Here is a 21,738-nt window from a genome sequence, read left to right on the forward strand (position 1 = left end):
GACTTAATCCAGATGGTTTCTGGTTTGAGTCCTACTCTTCACTGCTCCAGTAGAACATTGCATTAAGGTGCATTCCAGTAAAAATGACTCAGCTGACCCAAAGTAATTATCCTTTATAAGCTGTTTTGGATAAAAACATCATCTAAGCAAGTAACTGTGATAATACAAAATTTTTATTTGTTCATATTTAAGCAATCAAAGCTGCTATCCTGCGACAATGCCACAAAGATGACTTCCTACTAGTAACTGCTAAATGAGCATTGTGTGCCTCCTTGCATTAGACCTTATACTCTGTGTGGTGTTTTGTCTAATGGCTCCCACTGTCACGTCCTGTGTTCCTCCCATCCTCTCTCTTACACATGATGCAGAGGATCAGCACAGCCAGCGGTGATGGCCGACATTACTGCTACCCGCATTTCACCTGTGCTGTGGACACGGAGAACATCCGCCGTGTGTTCAACGACTGCCGCGACATCATCCAGAGAATGCACCTGCGCCAGTATGAGCTCTTGTGATGAGGGGGGCGGGGACAGACCATATTTTATGTAAACATCCTCCTCCCCCGAAAAGAAAAACGCCCACATGGGGGGACATTGAGTACTACTGACGTGTCGAATCCTCCTCCTGTCATGCTCTTTTTGTTTTGTGTGTCTGTGTTTGTGTGCGTCTCTTTCTTTGCTCATAATGCCTTTTTGTGTCATTCCACTAAGCCTTTGGCTACCTCCTCTTTTGTGTGTGTGGTTATTTTTTTTTTTTAAAATAAACTTTGGGGGGGGGGGGGGTGTGGGGGCTGTGATGTCATCGCGCCCGGACAAGCTGGTTCTGTCGGTGGTCCAGGGTGTGTGTGTGTGTGTGTGTGTGTGTGTGTGTGGAGCACCCGTTGGAACCCTGTGCGTGGTCGGGTTGTCACGTGCCTACACCTGTTTGGGCACCACTCTGTGACCTACAGTTACCCCTGCGTGGGCTATCTGCTTCTTCAATTTTCAACGCTGAAGAGTACTTGATGGGGATGGGGTGGGGGGCAAAAGGAAAAGAAAAATATAATGCACTTTGCATCAGGTTACTTAATACCGTCAAGGAAGTTATACACACGATGTAGCACCATGATATTTATTACTCTGTCACGGTTTTTAGTGTTCCGAGTTGCAGGTCGACTGAGAAGTTCCTGACCTCCTCTTTCAGGCCGTCTCGAGGCACAGGAGTTGAGCGTTGGGTCAGGTGGGACTGGGTGGGGAGGGGAGGGGAGGGGAGGGTGGGGTGGGGGGGGGACTGATTCTCTGTGCACCTCAGGCCTTAGAGCAGCCGCTGCTTTCTGCCTATCGATTCTAGGAAGAAAAACAACCACACTCACTTTGAGCTGTCCACAGATGATCCTTTTAGCTTAGATCTTCTTGGACAATAGTCCTCTCTCTCTATATATATATATATACATATATATATGTGTATATATATGTATATATACATATACAGTATATATATGTATATATATAATATAATATATTTTTTTTGTTTTATTATCTTGTACAGACTGTGCAAGGTTGATTTATCTTGTACAGGCTGTAAAATGTAATATTATTTTGTACAACTTTACTGAAGAAAAAATCTACTTGTAGAAGATCTTTGTGCCTTGATTATGGCTGTACCTGTAAAATGAGCTCAGATGTAAGTATGTTTTTGACTGCGCTGTACAGCTTGATGTCAACTCTATCAGCAGGAAAGACTGCGGGTAGGGACTTTCTCTGTAGAATTTAGTTTTTTCTGGTTTATAAAAAAAGGAAATGCTCTTTAGTATAAAATGGGGGGGAGGTTAGGGGCTAAAAAGAATCCTGTATACATTATGCAAATTAACCACTTTCCTACAGTGATGACCAGATGTTGCAGCGACAAGCCTTCATTTTTTCTTTGTTTTATTTTTTTGATTCTCAGCTTTAAAACATTGGAATCCATTGAAGTGTCCAAATTGCAACCTGGAGTTGTTTTAATAGGAACCAACTTTTTTCGATATGAAGTACGTCTATATTTACATGCGTGTGCTTGTGCCTGCGTGTGCGAGCATGTGTACATAAACACGCGTGCACTCGCAGCAAAACTGAATGTGCGAGAGTGCACGTTTGTGCTTTTCACAAATGTACATGTAAATTTATAGATCTATATAAATATATATGTACAGTTGCACATGTTTATATATGTGTGTGTAGTTAGCTGTATACATACTTATGTATGTGTGCAGAGTAAATCCATATAGATGCACACATATGCGTAAGCATGTTTAGAATGAAGCGTAGACTGAAGAAGTGTGAGAGGTTGAACCTTTGGTCATTCAGAGACCTTCACAACTGCACAGGCATTGTGGATGTGTGCACACCCTAGATAGGATCTTCATTCCTTGTACCAACTGCAGCTTTTATTGTGCAAGTATATAGTAAGAGAGAAAAAAGAGGTGTAAATCCTTGTGTTTGGCCTGAGAGAATTACGAAATGACATTTTTATTTTCTTTTAATAAAGAGGCACATTAGAAGACTTTGTTTTATTTTAAATATAGAATTGATAAAGTGTGAATATTTCTCAAACTTTAATCATTTATGCAAATTACATTTCTCAGAACAAGTTGTGATGCGGTGTGGTTTTAAGAAAAGAGAAAAAAAGCTGAACTTGTTTTAGCAATAAGATATGTCCTTTGGTCACATAGGTGTATCTTGTCTTTGTGCAGATCTCATTTGTGTCAGCGATAACCTGTACATTTTGTACAAAATGTTTAAATTACAATTGCAATAAGAGAAACCCATTTAAGCCTACATTACTTAAGCAACATTGTGGATCACCTGTATGAATTGGTTTTATCAAAAACTTTCTAGTCTCCTTGCACAACCCCGAATTGGACTTTGTGAGCTGCAGTAGCATAAATGTAAGAAAAGGCCATTTCAAGCCTAACTTTAAAACGCATGAACTGGACCACAGCAAAAAATTTGCACAACTGAAGACTTGCATAAAACGTGCCCCCCCCCCCCCTTCCTGTTAAGGGGGACATTGCATGGTTTGCACTTGTTTCAGTTTCGTAGCACAAGTACCACAGGGGCAGAGATCCACAGGACCCAACAAATGTACAAGATGAGCAATGTGGGGTCTGCTTCTCTTTGGCAAGGCGAGGTGGACAGGGCTGGGGTTGCAGGTCACAAGGACTTGTGTTTGCCCATCAGGCCCATGAGGCCCATTAGGCTGCTGCCCTTGAAACAGAACCAGTGCACTAATGGCAGGAGCGCTGCAGTCACGCCAGCTGTGGCATATATGGCTATGACTGTGCTCTCCTGTGGGAGGAAGCACTTGGAGAGGGCAAAGTGGCTGGAAGAGAAGATGCCCTGCGGGACAGAGGAGCACAGTTGTCAGCATTCGGGAGGAACATAAACTGTGCTGAATAGTAAGTAATAATAATGCCACTTTTCTTTAAGATATAGCTGATCGATTCAAAACGGAAACATTGTCAGTGTCCGTTACAATTCGGGACCGATAATAAAAAATCAAGTTACATCTGTGGAGAAATGCAGTTACCAGGATGAAACTGGGATTATTGCGGTTCCTCCAGCTGAATGACGGAACGCTGATTTCAGGGTGCTTTTCTTCGTGGAGCACCTCACAGCCGTTGTGGGTGTGGCCGCTGAGAATGAGACGGGGCTGAAACCACTGCAGAAGCTATGGAAGAGAGACATTTATTGTCGTCTTCCATTTGACTGGACATGGAGCTCTTGGAACAATACAAGCATTGATGAGGCAGAGGATGCTTACTGTGCCAATTCAGGGTAAGCACACTGATCGAAAGGGCTACGGCGGGACTGGGATTCGGGCTCAGGAGACCCTCGCATTGCAAGGAGACGGGCCTTGACACGGTATTACACTAAATGTTCGCAAGGAGGGAGGAAAGCCCATGTATGTCAAACATAATTGCATAGGAGCACAAACGGCAGCTGCTGGAATATTTACTACATCGGCTTGTTTGCGTTTTCCAGTCAGTAACGGCTCCAAGTTCTTCTCACCTTCCTTGATGCTGCCTTGGACAGCACGTCATATCGCTCTTGGAACAGCAGGTGGCGCTCTTGGGGGAGAGCAGCATCCTGACCTGTGCAGTTGGCGTCGCTGCCTCTGTACAGAGGGTAGTGCTGGGGGGGGGGCAAATTGTACAGCATAGCGAAAGACACAAGAGCTGGTGTCAGTGATGCGACAAGGAGCCAGGTGCGTTTCCCGCGCTCCTCCACTCGCTCACCTGTAAGAGGACGGGAGGTGAGGGGGGGAAGCGGCGCGTGCCACGGCACTGCTGCTGTTCGCCGTTCGGCTCCAAACTCTGCGCGTTGAGAACACAGGTAGGATGAGGCTCTCGAAGTTTGCTTTTCGAAAGCAGAAACAGCGAGGGCGATGAGAGCAGTACAGTCTGGGTTCATATTTTTCCTCATGTACTTTTTTCTCCTCAACCAACACAATTTACAGGCAGAATCCTCTCGATTGTTTTACCCCCTGCAAAGTAAAAGGACTTGGGGGGGACAGGGGGATGGTATCATTCCAAAGTTCTTCCAGCTATTTGCGCCCAGTGGACCGGACAGCAGGATTTCAAATCCAGCAAGTCGAGTGGTCAGTGGTGCAAGGATGGATGGATGGATGGATGGAGACCTTTTTAAAAAATACACACCTGTCTACCTCGGCTAAAGAGTGAAACACTTCTGGAATCACTTCTTTGAAGCACCCGTTCATGGTGAAGCGCGAGTTTCTAACAATGGGGGGAAAAAAAGACGGTGGATGTGAAACCGTGTGAAACCTGCAGGACGAGGAAACCTGAAAAAGACCTTCGCGAACAGCGACCTTCTCGAGATCTGCTCGGCCTTCTATGGAGCGCAGCAGGTCCTCCGCTTCCCACATGCGCGCTTTACGACGGTTCACCTCACTGACCGTGTTCAAGTCCCGCGTTCGCTCGCCGCGAGACACCGTCTCTCTGTCCTCTCTGTCCATAAGTGCATTTTATTGACAAAGTTTCCGTTGGGATTCTGTGGAAAATAAGTTACTTTGTTACAATGGCTGGTTAAGAGGAAAAGTGATTTTTCAGTGGTGCCGAAAAGAGAAACGAATTATATTTAGAAATGAACATGGAAATAATAGTTTTTTAAATCTATTTGCTATTATTCTATATTTCTAATATTAACATGCATAATATGTAAAATAGTGAAAATATAAGTCATACTATTAAATATAAGTCCAGTTACACAGTGTAGCATTCAAGCATGTTGATTGTTTGCTCGGATATCTTTAAGGTTTATGTAATGCGCGTGAGGGATTTGCGACTCACGACGAATCGGACGCAACGAATCACGACGTAAGTCGAGGACTGACTGCCGTTTTCTCCGTTTTCGTGACGTTTGGAATCCGAGTTTCCAGTTTATTCCAGTGGTTTTTTTCCCCCGCTCGTTACTGACGTTTATTTCGTGACCTAATGGTTTCACATCACCGATTACAGCACAGTGGTGTAAATAGTAGTTAATGGTTTAAACATCCACTTTGCCTGACTTCTCTCTGGCACTTGTCCGTATGCAGTGGAAGTGGGAGAAATGTCACCCTGAGGTGCAGTTAATCTGCTCCGTGCAGCAAGGAGCAGCAGAACCTCTTTCTCAGGTGACCGAAACGAAGCTGCGGTGTCACCGTTACCATCGAAAGTGACTCCTGTTCCCATGGAAACATTTACAACAATAACAAGTGTTTAGGGCCACAGACCGCCCGCGCAGCCACGTCAACTGTAGTATTTCTAGTATAAATGACAGTAATTCTCAACAGCGATTTGACAGCGTGTACCATGTTCCAAAAATGCTTTTATAGCATTTTATATGTTTATACATTGTAAAAAAAAAAAAAAAAAAAAAAAAGTGTTAAACTGTTCATGTGCGGATGCTGTAATGTAGCAGCTTTCAAGTGGGCTGCTGAGTCATTTTTTGTTCATATTCACATAGTTACAATTATTATTACCCATCCATCCATTTCCATGAACCTCTTGTACTATGACTTCCATAGTACCACACGCACACTGTCTGAAACCGCTTGTCCCAAGTGGGGTCGCGGTGAACCGGAGCCCAACCCGGCAACACAGGGCGCATGGCTGGAGGGGAAGGGGATACACCCAGGGCAGGACGCCAGTCCATCGCAAGGCACCCCAAGCGGGCCTCAAACCCGCTGCGCCACCACGTCCCCCCTTCCATAGTACCCTTCTTGTTATATTGCTAACATGTACGTTATACCCTTTACTTACCAAACCTTAGCTGCCCAGTTACTGCACCTTTATCATAATTATTGTTTACGTACTCAGCTGATTCTTCCCCAAGAGCCGGCCCTACGTAATGATTAAAAACTAAAATCCTGCTTAGGAAAGACTCGGGCTGCCCCTGTTTTACCCCGGTTTTACCCCTGTTTGCAGCTGTATACTTCAGTACAGCAATTCACATTGTCTGCCTTTCACTATGATATAAAACTGGGACGATTCCAAGGCCAAAACCGCTCTGTTACCTGCTGCACTCTTCCGGTATCTGAGTGTGAAAAGGCTGCCCCCCCCCCCCCCCGGACCCCCAGAGTCCCTCCCTGCACCACCTGCTCATCAAAAGCCTACTGTACCTGCATGGAGCAGCTGAGCTCCCTGGAGAGGCGGAGCAGCTTGTTCTCCACAGCGTGGCAGATGGGGCAGCCGTCGCCCTGCATGGCCACGCTGTTCACCAGCAGGAAGCTGAGGAGAAGGACGCAGAAGCACACTTCAGAGCTGCAGCTGCGCAGATTGCCCAGAGGAACGCCACGGCGCTGCAGAACATCAGAACTTCGTCATTTATTTCAGGCAAAATTCACTTGGCGGACGTTGGGCACTAGAGTAACTGTGTCGTTAATATGTAACGTGCTGAACGGACATTTTTTTTTCCAAGCTGCCAGGTCTATGCGGCGCTGCCGTGCAGATCCCGACCGAGAAACCCGTTTACCTAGCGCCCCCTCCCACGCACACACTCACTCACTCACTCACTTGATGCCCTTCTTGGTGAAAATCCTGGCAGAGTTGACGCCGAAGACCTTCTCGAAGCGTTGCAGTTTAAATGAGCTCATCCTGCAGGGTGGGTTTGAGGTACAGTTGTCAGCATAACGGTGTCAATTATCACCGGGGGATAAAATCGGAACAATCCGGAAATTCCCCCCATTTACTCGCACAACGCTGAGAGTCTCATGCGCACTTTGAGACCCAGCTGGGAACTGACAGCCCACAACTACGCAAAAAACAGTTCATTAAGAGGCTCGGTGAGGTGCTGCGCATTTCACTTTTGTTACGTCTCTCGCAGTCTTATTGGGAGGACTGAAAGTGGACAAATGCGAACCGCAGCTGAGGCCCCTCTGTCCAGGCACTTGGAATCTGTCTCCTCGTTGCCCCTTTCGTACTCACTCGTGATGGAAGCCGACATCGTGGTTTCCGACGAGAACAATCAGCTCTGTGTTGTTCGGGTGGCGAAACATGTGCTGGAAACGGCGGACATCGTCCTCCCAGTCCTAAAGCAGAAGCGAGACAGGGACTTTTTCTTTCAATCCGGGGGGTGGCTCGCACTCCTGATTTTACTGTGTTATGTCCTCACAAGTGTTTCACGGCGTCCAGACAGAGATCCCTCTGTGTCCAAATGAGGATCTGAACCGTTGGGCTACACGGGCACCACTGCTTACACCGCCAAGGTTTCGAAGGAGTCCCATTTGAAGCTGGAGATGTGACTCTAGACGAAAAGTACGAGAGTCCGTTGCCCCCCCCCCCCCGATAGCCCAAAAATCGGAAACAAGGGGCAACACTCCCCGACCCCCCCTGGAAGGATGTATAGATGCAGCAGTGGTGCGCCGTGTTTCCTCTCCATACCAGCGTACGGTTGGACGGATCGCCGGCAGCTCGGTTTGCCGAGACCTCGTGTCGTTTCGGCTGCGGTCGCTTCATCCGAAAACGACACGGAGCCTTACTGAGTTACGCAGCTGACACAGTAGAGCTCAAGCTGTGCTCACAGATACAGCAGCAGGAGCTGAACGTTCAGCTTCACCCACTGGGTCTGTGCCCTCAAGCGCTAGCCTGCAGACTAGAAGAGTCGCGCTCGGACGCACGGCACACCTCTGGGGAGCTCCACTTGCCCTCGTCGAAGACGTCCCCCAAGATGAAGACCACTTGAGGACGCAGGTGCCAGAGGGCCGTCTGGAAGGCTCTTTCCATCTGCCACTCCCTGTGGAGCAGCAACATGTCAGTCCTCGCGTCACGGTCACGCACATTCTGTCGCCCTCATCGACGAGGACAGTCCGCCACCTGTGTGCCGTGTTCTTAAAGCGATTCAATTAGAACCCAACCCAATTTCTTAATGAGGACATGTCTGCACAACTCAGCAACATGCTTTTGATGCCACAGACTGACACCAGGAGCAAATCTGTGCTTTAATGTTCCAGCGTCCTGAGAATGAATTTTCCTTAAGTGCAGTTCAACAAATACCCTTAATTTACTGTGCTCTCGTACCACGCGTCACCAGTGACTCCAGACGCGTTATGGGATTCGGTTAAGGGCGTGAAGAGCGGAGACTCCCTGTAGACGGAAAGGCCCCGTCTTGCGTCTCTTTATCGGCACAAAGCCGGGAACCCAAAACTCGACCAAATTCATTCTGCATTTAGTCAGTTTGTGTCCTGTCTCCGGATGGTCATTGGTGGGGTGGGGTCCCGGTCCAGCTGGTTCTAAACTGGGGACGCTGCTGAGAAGCAAACGCTTATTTCCGAAACAGACAACTTGGCCCGGCGCTCGCCTGACCTTAAACACACTCTTCGCACGCATTCTCAAGATTTTTTTTTAAATATAATGTGGCTGCTGTTTAAGTGTTGGTTGCACATGATTTGATGCTGTAAGAGATGACGAGTTGAATTGCACTGTAAATTCCTACATGAAAACCTTCTGTACTAACATGGATCTTGAGAATAATTTAAATTTACACCCATGAACGAAATGACTCACAGGTCCTGCTGCAGTAAATCAGCTGTGACAAACACATTTCAGCAGCATTTTAACAGCATTTAAAGGTTTCCTGAAAGAACAGCATTAACAGTGTCCTCCAGTCCCACGATTTCATGTCTTCATCTGTAACCCTTCTGAGCCGCAGCCGCTTGCCTTAAAATCTCTGCTGTCACATCTGAGAATAACCCAAGAATCATCATGCGCTCTGGAGTCGAGCTGTAAGTGCCGGAGCCTCCAGGATGCGCTCAAAATGAAATGATGCTGCCAGGCAACCAGACTGAGGTGCTGATGCCCCGTGGGGTGCAGGGGGTTGAGACACGTGCCAGATACACCGTTTCAGGGACTGAACTCGGCGCGCTGAGCGCGAGCCACGAGAGACGCGGTCGATCCCCGGGATACGAACAACCCCGAAATACGCACGACGGTGGAGGAAGGACAGGGACTGACCTTCTCAGCTTGTCAAACCAGTGTCCTCGGATGACTCCCAGGAGATGTGTGTCCGACAGGATGAAAACCCGCAGGACCTCGCTCTCCTCGGCTTCCGCCCACTCTGCGTGGGGCCACGAGCACCGGAGGATCACGGGGAAATAGATGAAATATTCACAGAAAATGAACGCGCTGCACGCGGAGGAGACCAGAAAGAGGACGGAGCCCCATCTTCTGCTCCCCGGTCTGCCCATGTCTGCCTTCGCGGGTCTGGGGTGCTCGGTTGATTTATTTGTTCATCGCTCTGATTTTATCCTTCCTTGACTTGTCCTCCTGCTGCACGTCGCCAGTAGCGATGGGGTCTCCCAGCGCGTTCCCGTGTCCGCAGTGCGCGTCCACTGTGCCCAGAGCACCAGCAGAGAGCGAGGACGCGCCGACGACGGGGACCAACAGGAGACGGACAGCAGGACACGGAGCCGCTGAAAACGCGCTGCGACGAGATGCTTCAAAGATGCGGCGCGGGCGATGCGCGGGCGATGCGCGGGCGATGCGCGGGCGATGCGCGGTGCCCCGTTTCCCGGAGATGCTCCGCGGCGCGACGCGCGCGCTCCCGGCGGTGGTACTGAGACCGCGGGCTCGTCCTCGGACCCTCGCGATGCGCGTCCGCCAAGTGCGGCCGCCTTTTTTTTTTTTTTTTTTTTTTTTTTTTACATGGTGTTGTGCGCAATGCCCTGCGCGCGCGCGCACACAGTTTCGTGTTGACGGCTGAAAAAAACGGAGAGGCGCGAAGGATGAGAGCTGAAACCCCTCAAGTGAGCGACCCCCGCAATAAAGAGCGACGCTCAAGCGCTGATGTCCTTGAACCGGGAGCGCGCTGCGCGTCACTGTGCAGGAAAGATGTGACCCGGGCGGGAACCGGTTCGGCCACATACCCCCACATACCTTGAGCCCGGCATCCGTACGGAAGGGAATGCTTGCGCAGCAGGTCCGTCCAGTGACGCCCTCGAACCTGCGACCTTGAAGTCATTGTCGCCGCCACGGATGCTAATAATTTAATTAGGAGCCGAAGGAGAATTTAAATTTTTTCCGCTCCATCGATCGTGTTGTGATGAAAACGTCACAAGTCACGCTGAACACGAGCACGTTTTACATGCTTTTGAACGGAGTAAACTACATGCTTTGACTGAGAGAATTCGGTGGGAAGAAGCCCACCCCCCCCCCGGCGCAGGCCCTTTGGTTCGCTGCCCGCAGTGTCACGCGCCCTCGCTCAGTAGGGTGTCCTTTCGAGTCATTCACCCGATTCACTTCATGTGTGACGCTTCTTAAGAGCATGTGGGGACAAAAAACTATTGGATGTTCCTCATTTCTGCGATATGGAATTATGAAAATTATTCAGTCGATCCCGGAACCACTGGGTCCATCGCAGCAGGGTAGCCGCCCCCGACACACACACACACACACACACACACACACACACACACACACACACACACACACACCGACCGGGCAATTTAGCGTCACCAGTTCATCGCGAGCTGTATGTCTTTGGACTGTGGGAGGAAACCAGAGCACCTTGGCAAAACCCAGGCAGACATGCGGAGAACATACAAAGATGATCCACGCAGACTGAGCCCGATTCGAACCTACGGCCACGCTGCTCCTCCGCTACAAAAAGCGGTTTCCCAAAAATGGCTCTAAGTATTAATGTGTGTATTAGGGCTTTATTTCTTGGAAACAGAGGTTGAGGGCAGCAGAGCTACAGATCCTCTGTTCTCCTATAGAAATGCAACATCAGGTTTGACACAGTTACATGGACAGTGAGAGTCTAAGAAAGAGAGTTAGTTATACAAACTCCAGCGTGTTTATGTCCAGCAGGAACTTTCATGCAAACCTTACTCTTCCCTCCAAAAAAAAAAAAAGAAAAAAAAAGAATTGATACTATTATGCTGCTTTACCAAACCTTTCATCTCAATTTCATCAACTCAACACATATTATCACGGCATTTCCCTGGAGGGAAGGAGTGAAGCATAATGACATATCAAGACTAATGTGGATCTTCTGGGTCTGGCTCCCTCCGCAGCTGCACAACTCAAATCGTTTATGACTCCATCAGTCTGCAGAAAACCAACTGTAGCCGCTTAATGAAATGCTCATGCGGACACAATCAATATTGTGGAAAACCCAATCTGTACACTTCATTCCAGGAGAGCTCGTCTTGTTACATAAACTCTACAAAGCAGTAAACGGACCGGACGCGTTATGCCTGCAGAAACTGATATTATACAGAATATATTGTGGTGTATGAAATTTCTACTATTTTTAGCATGTGATTTTAAATATTGTTTTAAACGATTATTTCAAGTCACTCACCATAAGGCCGGACTAAAAGGGAAAATAACACAAATAACACAAATATTTGATTTCGAGGATTAACTAAATGGCAAATTTATATCTTACGCTTCATGGTCCAGACCTGCATAGCCAAGATGATTATTAAAATTCCTTATGAGAGCTAAATCATGGATTGCTATTCGTGCATAATCTATGGGGCAAAAATCCAGTTAAACATGAGGATAATCTCTGACAGTGACAGCTGGAGCACAAGTCATCTGACACGAGGCTGCTGTCAGGGCTGAACAGGAGCATCATGGGTGCGGTGTGGCCTAAAGTCCCAGCGAGAATCATTTTAAGGGCATCTTCGCAGCACGAAATACCGACAGAATTCAGTTATGCCACGAATGCGGACCTTTAACAGGAAGCGCATGACACACGCCTACAGAATGCAGCCAACAAGCGAGTCTAAAGATGAAATCTGTACAACTGGTAGAGCGGGACTTTGACTTATTCCGACACATCATTACAATAAATCCTGTGTTCTTGCCGCTGTAAATTGTATTAAAGAGCTCTTAGAATCCTCTACAAAACACCGTGCCGCATAAATACCATACAAGTGTTTCAAGAGTACGAGTTCACTTCCCTCCTACACACTTTACCATGAAGCACAAGTAGTGAAAATACATGTTGCTGTGCAAAAAATGCACCAACGATACTTGAAAGGAAGAAGTCGAGCAAAAACATTCCTTTGCTCCTGGAATGTTACTTTACAGCACATGAGCTTCCAGCGGGAGCCAGGACGCGTGTGTGTGTGTGTGTGTGTGTGTGTGTGTGTGTGTGTGTGTGTGTCTGTCAGAAACGGCCACAGCGAAGCGACTCTTTCGGCTCAACGTCCGCTCAAAGGGGCCCTTGTGGCCGCAGCTCCGCTGGGGCTCCGGCCCAAAGCGACGAGATGAACACGTCTCCCTATAGATTTCCAGCTCATAAAGATGTGTACAGGTACACCCGTAACTTACAGCTTTCGTCTTCATTTCTACACTTTTTCTACTTGTTTTTTCCACATCGCAATACTTCCCCGCAAAGGAGAAATGCAGTAAAAATATTGGAAATATCAATGTAAAATGTACTGCAAAAAACGTCGCTTTTGTATGTGATGTATTCTTATGTGGCCTCCAGATATTTACATTACATTTATATAACAAAGCATAGAGGTCATAATGGGCACTCAGCAGGTGGGACGAGTCCTAGGGCACGACGGGGTCTCCGTAGGCACAGCTCCTCTCTATGGCCAAGTTGTACCAGTTTCCCTTCCCCTCCTTGTAGGCACTGGTGACGATTCTCAGCCAGCCGTCTTCACCCTGAAAAAACGTTCGAAAAACAGGAAAAACAAGAAACGGCCAGAGTTCAGGTCTCGAATGGGCCGCACGCTTTTCTCCCAAGTTCTTCTCAGGCTCAGGCTCCTCACTGAAGCGAACGAAAGCAAGTCTCGGCCGGCTCGGTCGCCTCGGCACTACGAACGAGGACTGACCCACGGCTGTCCCCAGGAGTTTCGAACGACCCAATACTCGGCGCCGTCTTCGCCGACGCCCCATCCCGCCACCGACACCACGTGGTTCATGAGCGACAGCGGGTGGAACTCCGCAAACACCCCTCCGCCGTAGGCCTCCAGGCCGGCCGTCGCCATGATGCCGCAGCTACGAGGACGACAGCGAGCACACACGGACGACACGCACCGCAGCCATCGAAGTCTGGAAGTGGCCAATCGTGCCCCGCCATCCCCGCCATCCCCGCCCACCCCAGCACTCACCTTATGGGTCCGTTAACATAAATCTCTGCTTTCATCCTGTCGCGCCCAGACACTTGCCCATAATCGCCCACTTTCCAAAGCGTGTAGTTCTTCACGGCGCTACAGGAGCCAAAGAAGGAGCAGGTGCCGCACTGGTTGAAGGGGTCGCAAGCTGCGGGGACACGGAGCACGAAGGGGTCACAGACGCACCGGCGACAGTAGCTGCTCCAGAAGAGCACGGAACATCTCATTCGGTCAACGGCCTCGGTCGTCTCTCGTGCTGCACCTGCGCTTTACGGTTCTGCTCGAAAGCTTCGCGCTGCCGCTAATGTCGATCTTCACGCGACTCTCACGTGTACACCTGCTCAACCTCCCTCGCCGCTTACAGACTCTAAATAGCAGAGCTCGGGCGTGCTTCTCGAAATTTTTACACCAGACGCCGATTAAGATCGTGACGCAGCTCAGAGAGACGTTTAATTATTTATTCACTCATTTATTTGCGTCACGTTGGAAAACAAGGCTGAGCTTTGAAAAAGAACGGGAACAACCTTGGTTTCTGGCCTGGTAGTTGTTGCAGCTTTCATCTGGAATCCCTGCTTTGTGCGCGTAGGCGTAGACGAGCAGGTGGTCGCCCCCGAAACAGGACCCCGCCTTCCCGCAGTCGATCACGTTTTGGACGGACAGATATGCAGATGGCCACGCCCCCCTCCTCTTTATGTTGATGCGATCTTTGAAAAAGGAAGAGTGAATCAAAGGCAAAATCTCATGCCAACAGTTCGAGGCCATGAGGCAGAGGAGCAGCGGCACTGAGCCCCGGAGGGCAGGAGGATGCGATGATCTTCTCCGAAACGCCGCCCTTCGGAGCCCCGCCCTCCACGGCGTGCGACAAAGAGCCGAAGGAAGCGCTGGCTCATCCTCTCCGTTAACAGCGAGACGCTTCTCGAGCGCTTAGCTCTGCAAGAGGTGACCTGCGTCCTCTCGTACCCAGCAGTTAGGACAAGCTTTGGGAAACGGACGTGTGGAAAGAGTGACACCGGAATGGTGGATAACCCCAGACTCGCTGACGTGACCTGGAAATGGGACCTTCTGACTGTGTGTTTGGGCCAAAGCGTAAAGTGTAATGACCGTCCGACCTGCCAGGGCGCTCGTGGCCCCCATGGCCCAGCAGGAGCCGCAGTACTGCGGTATGTGCTGGTTGCGCGTGGGGCTCACGTAGCTCCTGCCCTCGACGTTCCTCCAGTCCCACGCGGAGGGAAGATCGGAGACGTTCACATATTCGTGCGGCCTGGGGTACGTCCTGCGGACAAACGGAAACGGACACAACAGAACCGTCTACAGGGCAGCCGGAAAGTGCGCGAAGCCCTCGTGTCCCTTAGTTTTACCACAAAATGCTTGTTGAAGCAGTTTTTCCTCATGCAACATAACAGCTGTGCAGTAATCATAATTCATATGAGTTTCTGACATAACAGGGGTGTAGTTACCAATCCCGAAAGTCGCTTTTTTGCAGGAAGTCAGAGATGGACAGACAGACACTTTATCGATTCAGGGGGGGATCATTACATTCATTCATTTAGCTGTTGCTTTTCTCCAGAGTGCCTGAAAATTACTTAAGAACTTATAGAGCTGGGTAATTTTAGGGTTAGTACCTTGCTCCAGGGGGAATCAAACCCACAACCTTTGGGTGCAAGGGCAGCGGCTCTAAGCACTGCACCCCCAGCTCAGCTGTCCCTGTTCAGGTGACGTGTGTGTGTGTGTGTGTGTGTGTGTGTGTGTGTGTGTGTGTGTGTGTGTGTGTGTGTGTGTGTGTGTGTGTGTGTGTGTGTGTGTGTGTGTGTGTGTGTGTGTGTGTGTGTGTGTGTGTGTGTGTGCAGTGACTTTCAGAGGGTAGGTGGCGACTTACAACTTTCAGTTTTTTAACCGATTGATTCCATCAAAAAGCTACTCTTGTCCGGCTGCCATTAATCACATGTGTAAAACCGAGTAAAAAAGTCACGCCAGTCCGGTACACACACTACAGCCTAAAGGGCCCATTGTGTTCCTGCCTATGACGTCACTATTCAAAGGGCCACACGAAACGTCACAGACACGTTCGCATTCCTTCTCGCGCGCTCCCGCCGCAATGACAGTTAAGGCACCGCGGCGTCTCCTACTTGACAAGCGCGGGTCGCTCCAGCAGCGCGGGCTCGTAACACGGAGCGGCGCCCCCGCGGGGCCCCGCGCGCTCTCCGGAAAGCGCGCGCCACGCGCCGTCCAACACACAGAGCCAGAGGAGAACGGGGGCTGCGCGCGCCATCGCTGCGGACACGTGAGAGAGAAACAACAACGAGGAGGAGGAGGAGGGCGCACGCGCGAGCGAGCGACCTGTCAGCACGGAGCGGCGGTGACGCTCTGGAGGCTTGTGGCGCGCGCCTTAAAGGGCTCACAGGCGCGCGCGCTCTCCGAGTTAAGGCGACCGCACTCCCCCCGCGCAGTTATTTTGTCCGATGACAAAATAAAAGGATAAGGACATCGAGCCCCGTGCACCCCCTGCGGGGAGGCCCGTGACACCCCGGACACCCCCCGCAGCATCCGAGCGACACACAGTACACGACTGTATCGGGTACCTCTTGTTTTTTTTTTTGTTTTTTTTTACTTCTTTGCCCTTTCTTTATGAATTATGTGTAAATAATGCATTTTCCCCGGTGAATGAATACCGTGTTTGTCGCGAGGACGAATAAATGACCATTTTACTCGTCGTGTTTGTGCCTTATTCTCAGAAATACGTGCAGTACTGCTGTAGCGCTCGTTTTAACTTTTCATTTTAATTTAATCCGCGCTGTTTCAGTTTCCCTCATGACCCACAGGGAGAATAAATACCCCCGGTGACCAGAGGGGGCGCCACTCAGTTCCACTAGTCTAGTGCACACCTGTACACCTGTTCGCAGTTTGGTCATCAGTCACATATAACAGGAGCAAACAAGAGAGGCAAGATTGTGAATTTCCTAGTGAACCTTAGTCACTCACTGATGTCCCGAGTCCCGAGTCCCGAGTCCCTGTCCTGTCTACTCCCGACTTTTGTGCTCCAGTCCAGGTCCAGCGCTCCAGTCCGGTATCTCGTCACGCCTCCGTGTTCCAGTTCCACCCGCAGATCCGTGTTTTACTTTTCACCTTTGTGGAAATACACTGCTGTGTGTCTCTTCGTCCCGTGTCCATCGGGTCACCCCTACACTGTACTTTACACTTTACACCGTGCATTTATACACACACTCTGCACGTGGGGTCTTTACCACTGCATTCCCTCGTCACAAATGAAAAGAATAAATGATTAGAATAAACTAATAATAAACTAGGTCCTGGTTTCTTATTCATCTTACTGGAATGCACCTTCCAGAACTTTATTATTTGGCTGACACTTTCCTCCAAAGTGACTTGTGTGTTAATCTGCCTACAACTTACCCACTTATACAGCAGGAATTTTTTTGTTGTACTGAAGTAGTTCAGGATAAGGGTCTTGTATTTCCATTATTTGCATTGTCCTTGCCATAGTCTGTGGAGAAGCATTCAGGAAGATTTTCATGATGCATGTACATGGTACTTGTATCTATGACGATAAACTTGAAACTTGAAACTTGCTCAAGGACACTAGTCAGGAATACTTTGCTACTTTTGAACCAGTCTCACACTGACACAAAATCTGAACAAGTCCTTCAGATTCAGAATTTTTATCCTGTTCTGTTGGATAACTTTCTTTACTAATGCATTTATAAGGTTTTGATGTTAAATACATTAGAATTTTTATGATCTGGATATTTTGCTAGCTCATCCCTAACCCAAAACTAGCATATAGGGTGAAGACAAGTCATAGCTGCTGTCTTCTTATAAAAGATGTGAAGAGAAGACAAACCACCGTTTAGAACAATATTGCGTGTGACTGCGGTGACTCGAACCCTGTAGTTCATTTCGTTGCCGCGAGGCGGCGCTGTTTCACTGCAGCAAAATGCGCTTTTCCCGCATTGGCTCAGAAACGCAGCTGTTTGAACGTCGAGCTCATTCGACTCTAAAGGAAAACCTTTAAAACACAAAGCAAGTTATGGAAATCGCTGTAAGGTCACAGAAAATTATGCGAACATTTATTTTGCCTCGATGTTTGTGTTACATGGTAATTTTCTGCAATTAGGTTTTAAGAACAAGTAGCAACTTTAAAGGTGGAGCAAGAGGATGAGAAAAGGCATCTATTTATATACATATATGTATTTATAGTGCAAATGAATTTGTAATGTCTGTATTTATTGTGGTTTAGAACAATATTTTGTTAACCTAGCAGAGCAGAGCTTTCACATCACATAACATCCGTTGTGCAGGTGAACAAAAAAAAATTGTACACAGTCCATCCTGGAAAGCAGAAATGATAAACTGAGACCTTTATAGTTCACAGGTGTTTTATTTAGAGAAGAATGGAAAAAAGTGTTTGTGAATGTTTTCTTCTTTACGTACCAGGCTGTACCCCGTCCCAGGGCCCACGCTGCTGGGATCGACTGGAGCGCTGCGACCAGGGGGCTACTGATGCTGGATGGGTGGATCACACAGTGAAAACTATGAAAAATAAACAAAAATAAGTTATTTCTGTTCTCACAACAATCAGTGGGTGTCCATTTAATAACAAAACTTGTAGCAGCTTTTCATACTTATATTCTGTACTTGTGTGCCTTAAAATGGTAAGAAAGGTTATTCAATGATAATTTTCTGCCATCTAGTCTCACACCATTTTTTTCCCCACATTGACACTTAAAAACGACCAGTGCGTTGCCTTTCTCCCTGTATTTTTAAAGTTATTGATATCCTGTGAGAATCAACATGTTTGGGTGACTATCAACTTTCGAAGATGAGCTTCCTTATTTTTGGTATAAGTTGAAATTTCACTCTCTTCACTTTTCTTCACCAGTTGCCCAAGTCAGGTGGTTTGGAGTCTCTCTTGGAGGCACAGAGGCCCGGGCTGGTCGGAGCACACCCTGGATGGGATGCCGGTCCACTTGCGGTGTAGCTGCGCAAACACATACGCGCACATTGCACTGCAGGTAATTCAGACTCAAAGATACCCTGAAGTGCATGTTTTTGGACTGTGGGAGGAAACCAGAGCGTCCGGAGGAACCCCGTGCAAACGCTGGACAAATGTACGAACCCTACGCTGACTGAGCTGGATTCGAACCTTCACCCAAACCGCCCACTTTCTGTGAGACAGCAGCGCCACCCGCTGCACCTCTGTGCCCCCAGACTGAAGTCTCACTTTCATGAATATACTGTATGTCGCTGAGCAGAACCGTACTTACAGATATTAACTTCTGTTATCTACTCTTGTGATTTTAACATCTCTTCATCAGATGTTTTACACAATATTTTACAGCAGCTGCATCAGAAAACACTGACACAAGTCGGGAAAGTGTGACATCTCCTAGGATCACCTCTGGTTGCTCTGGTTTCCTCCCACGATCCAAAGGCATGTGTCTCAGGCGAGTCGGTGACTCTAAAGTGTCCGTAGTGTGCGTGTGTGGGGCTGCCCTGAAACGGATCGGTGTCCCGTCCAAGCCGAAGCTCCTGCAGGCGAGTGCCGAGCGATTCCGGGACAGGAAAGCGTCAACGTGAGTGTGCGAGCGCGTATGATGAGCCCAGTCTCATGCCGACAGGATCGGCGTGAAGCCGAGATGCCACGTGAATACGATGCAGACGTATCTGTTGTGACGCGGCTCAGACAAGTGTGTTCGCACCCTTTCCCCCGAAGCGCCCTTCTCTTACGAACACACTGCTTCTTTTCCGTCTCCGTGCGCTCGGCCTCTCGACGGCCATCGCGTTTCTCACGGGCTCCTGCCGCCGCTCCGCCTCCGCCTCGGTCTCCGCATTTCCTCCTCAGCGCCGCACACCGCTCTGTCTCCAGCGGGAGCGGGAGAGGAAGTGCTCTCCTGTACGCAGTTTGCATTTTGTACACTCAGTAAAGTACCGTGTTAGACAATTAGATTAAAGTGAATGTCTGACGCACAGCACAATCCCTTAACGGAGGCCCGAACACATCACTTCTTGGCAGGACAGAGGCATTTGCATCCAGGTACCTGCTAAACTAATTTATGTGATTAGTAATGTTTCCATGTCCAATACAGAGTTGTGATGGGAAGGGCCCACGTGAAATCCTACCCCAATTATGGAGGGAATTTTTGCTGAGCGAAGCACGTGTCTCGGCTGATTAACGCAAATGTAAAATAAATTGCCCGCGCATTACGGCGCACGGGGGAGGTGGGAGCATTTTAATGGGGCTGCGCGAAGCGGGGTGCTTTTCCACGGGCCCTGCGGAATCCGCCCGCCTCCGGGCCTCCGTCCCGCGCCGTCCGCGGGTCGTCGGCCGTCGCTTCGCTCACTTCCGAAAGGGCTCATCGGAGCAAAGCAGCACCTGCTGGACACCTGCGCAGGAAGTGTACAGGTTAATATGAGGCTCATAACGGTTTGCGTGGGGCTCGCACGCGGCCTCTTTCACGAAAACATACAATGCATATGACGACGCGTCTCTTGTAGACCGCATGTGTTGGCTGCGATTTGATGGATGATGACAAGGGAAGCTCATCGTAAGCGCTGAAGATAGCAGAACGTCACTCATGTGGTTTAGAGAGGAGCGCTGTGCCGCGCTGTGCCGCGCTTCGCCCTTTCCCTTCGTCCTTTCTGGGTTCAGCAAATATAAGCACGCAAGTACTGCACTGCTCTCACCGCAATTAAATGGGAAAATTACAGTTCATTCATAGACCGCTTTGTGTGACTCTCATCGTCGTGTTCTTCATGCACTAAATGAGTATTTTACCTTCGAAAGCGTGCCTTTCGGAAAAGCTCGGTCCCACTTCGAACCCTGCGATGCGCCCTTCTTCGTTCTCTTTCTCACCTTTGAGAGGAACGAGTTACGCGTTCAATATTTCATAAGGGACCAGAAAAACGACTCTCTGCTGATGACCCTCCGCACTTTGTGTGGTCAATTTCCTTTCTCAGAACGCGCACCGCCACGTGCTGCGGGAATATGGACGGGTCGCTGCCGAAACAGTCCAACTTCGGGCCGCAAATGACGGCGTCCGTCAAACAGAGTCCGCAGCAGGCATTAAAGCTGAGGATTTAGGAGGGGTCATGGACGTGATGTAGGTCCCTGGACAGCTGGTCATCGACATGCTGTTTAAAAGCTTTATGCTCCTATTGCCTACGAAAGGAAATAGTTGGAGTCGTTGAGTAAACACTCTTTAATAATGCATGTGCCTCTGGGTGGACGGGGTCCCAGGATGGATAAGGACATTTTGGCCTGTTGGACACGATGTTGCAGCGTCTGAATTGGCTCCGCAACTCCTCCACGCGCAGCGAGTCGGGTTCAACTGCTCCTCAACTCCCAACGCATCGCGCTTCCCAGGTTACTTCATCGTGCTCTGCTTTTACCACGGTACTGTGCCTCCGCTGAGCCGAATGTCCCGCGACTAGAAGCGAAGGGATTGACACCGAGTGGAAGGTGGCAGAGAAGAAGTACAATGAACAGTGACCCAGTCTTACTTGCTTCGAGGCAAGTCGTACGCGGCATTTAAAACACGTTTAAATATTTAATTTTAACCTATCGTAACCTATAATTATCACCTTATTTCAATACGACCATAAGTTCCAACAAACACTCATAGGTTTGGGAAGAAATCTGTGTGTCAGCCAGCTGAGTGGAATACATGTTATGTTATATTAAAAGATTTATGAACATGGAATCAGGAGAAAAATCCAGAAGTTATTAGATACTATGACGCCATTAAGTATGATTTTTAGTGCTTCTTATAATAACTAGAAATGCTTGTAGCCTTGTGTTTATAACTGACTGTTGGGCCTGAGCTCTTACTTTGGCCCAAGTGGCAGCCTTTTATCGGTGCTCTGTGCGCGTGCGTGTGTGTGCAGAACTGCGGAGATCATGTTCCCCCAACTCAAGCAAACACCAGCAGAAATATCTTCACGGTGATGAAGTGCAGGCAGAAATCAGAGGAAACACAACTGTGTGTGTGAAAAAGAGAGGCGCGCAGCTCAAAGTGCTTCGCTTTTGCCACGTTGACACCAAAAGCACTCGTACACATTTCAGGAAGAATCCATAGCCGCCGTTATCCTGGGCGATAATCTTATTTACGCTCGCAGCTTCCTTTGAGACGA

General features: G+C 48.8%; 3 protein-coding genes across 6 annotated transcripts in view; 1 reads left to right on the forward strand and 2 right to left on the reverse strand.

The window, feature by feature from the left end:
* gnal2 (guanine nucleotide binding protein (G protein), alpha activating activity polypeptide, olfactory type 2) overlaps nt 1-750 on the forward strand; it is a 66,256-nt gene extending 65,506 nt beyond the window's left edge. The window contains exon 12 of one of the 2 annotated variants that reach the window (XM_029253714.1): nt 369-750. In XM_029253714.1, the coding sequence (XP_029109547.1) occupies nt 369-515 (147 nt within the window). In that variant the 3' untranslated portion in view covers nt 516-750. The remainder of the gene's footprint in view (nt 1-368) is intronic. The other variant, XM_018745148.2, reaches the window with a different exon arrangement.
* A 772-nt stretch (nt 751-1,522) lies between these two features.
* On the reverse strand, nt 1,523-10,631 carry LOC108930061 (metallophosphoesterase 1-like). 2 transcript variants are annotated; one of them, XM_018745094.2, is made up of 9 exons: nt 9,467-10,631; nt 8,141-8,249; nt 7,442-7,545; nt 7,031-7,111; nt 6,637-6,745; nt 4,256-4,333; nt 4,029-4,151; nt 3,547-3,687; nt 1,523-3,356 (listed from the first exon to the last, which is right to left on the reverse strand). In XM_018745094.2, exons 1-9 carry the CDS (start codon nt 9,697-9,699, stop codon nt 3,171-3,173), a joined length of 1,164 nt encoding a protein of 387 aa, XP_018600610.1. In that variant the 5' UTR covers nt 9,700-10,631; the 3' UTR covers nt 1,523-3,170. The 2 variants fall into 2 exon arrangements, with proteins under 2 accessions (XP_018600610.1, XP_018600611.1); XM_018745095.2 differs by lacking the exon at nt 4,256-4,333.
* Nucleotides 10,632-10,636: 5 nt separating this feature from the next.
* LOC108930071 (cathepsin Z) lies at nt 10,637-16,162 on the reverse strand. 2 transcript variants are annotated; one of them, XM_029253493.1, is made up of 6 exons: nt 15,467-15,788; nt 14,700-14,863; nt 14,115-14,294; nt 13,588-13,738; nt 13,309-13,474; nt 10,637-13,138 (listed from the first exon to the last, which is right to left on the reverse strand). In XM_029253493.1, the coding sequence occupies exons 2-6, from the start codon at nt 14,722-14,724 to the stop codon at nt 13,025-13,027; spliced, it is 636 nt and encodes a 211-aa protein (XP_029109326.1). In that variant the 5' UTR covers nt 14,725-14,863; nt 15,467-15,788; the 3' UTR covers nt 10,637-13,024. The 2 variants fall into 2 exon arrangements, with proteins under 2 accessions (XP_029109326.1, XP_029109325.1); XM_029253492.1 differs by having other exon boundaries at nt 10,638-13,138; nt 15,717-16,162.
* Nucleotides 16,163-21,738: the final 5,576 nt, after the last annotated feature.

The sequence above is a fragment of the Scleropages formosus genome, chromosome 7 (assembly GCF_900964775.1).
Source record: "Scleropages formosus chromosome 7, fSclFor1.1, whole genome shotgun sequence".
Taxonomy (NCBI): domain Eukaryota; kingdom Metazoa; phylum Chordata; class Actinopteri; order Osteoglossiformes; family Osteoglossidae; genus Scleropages; species Scleropages formosus.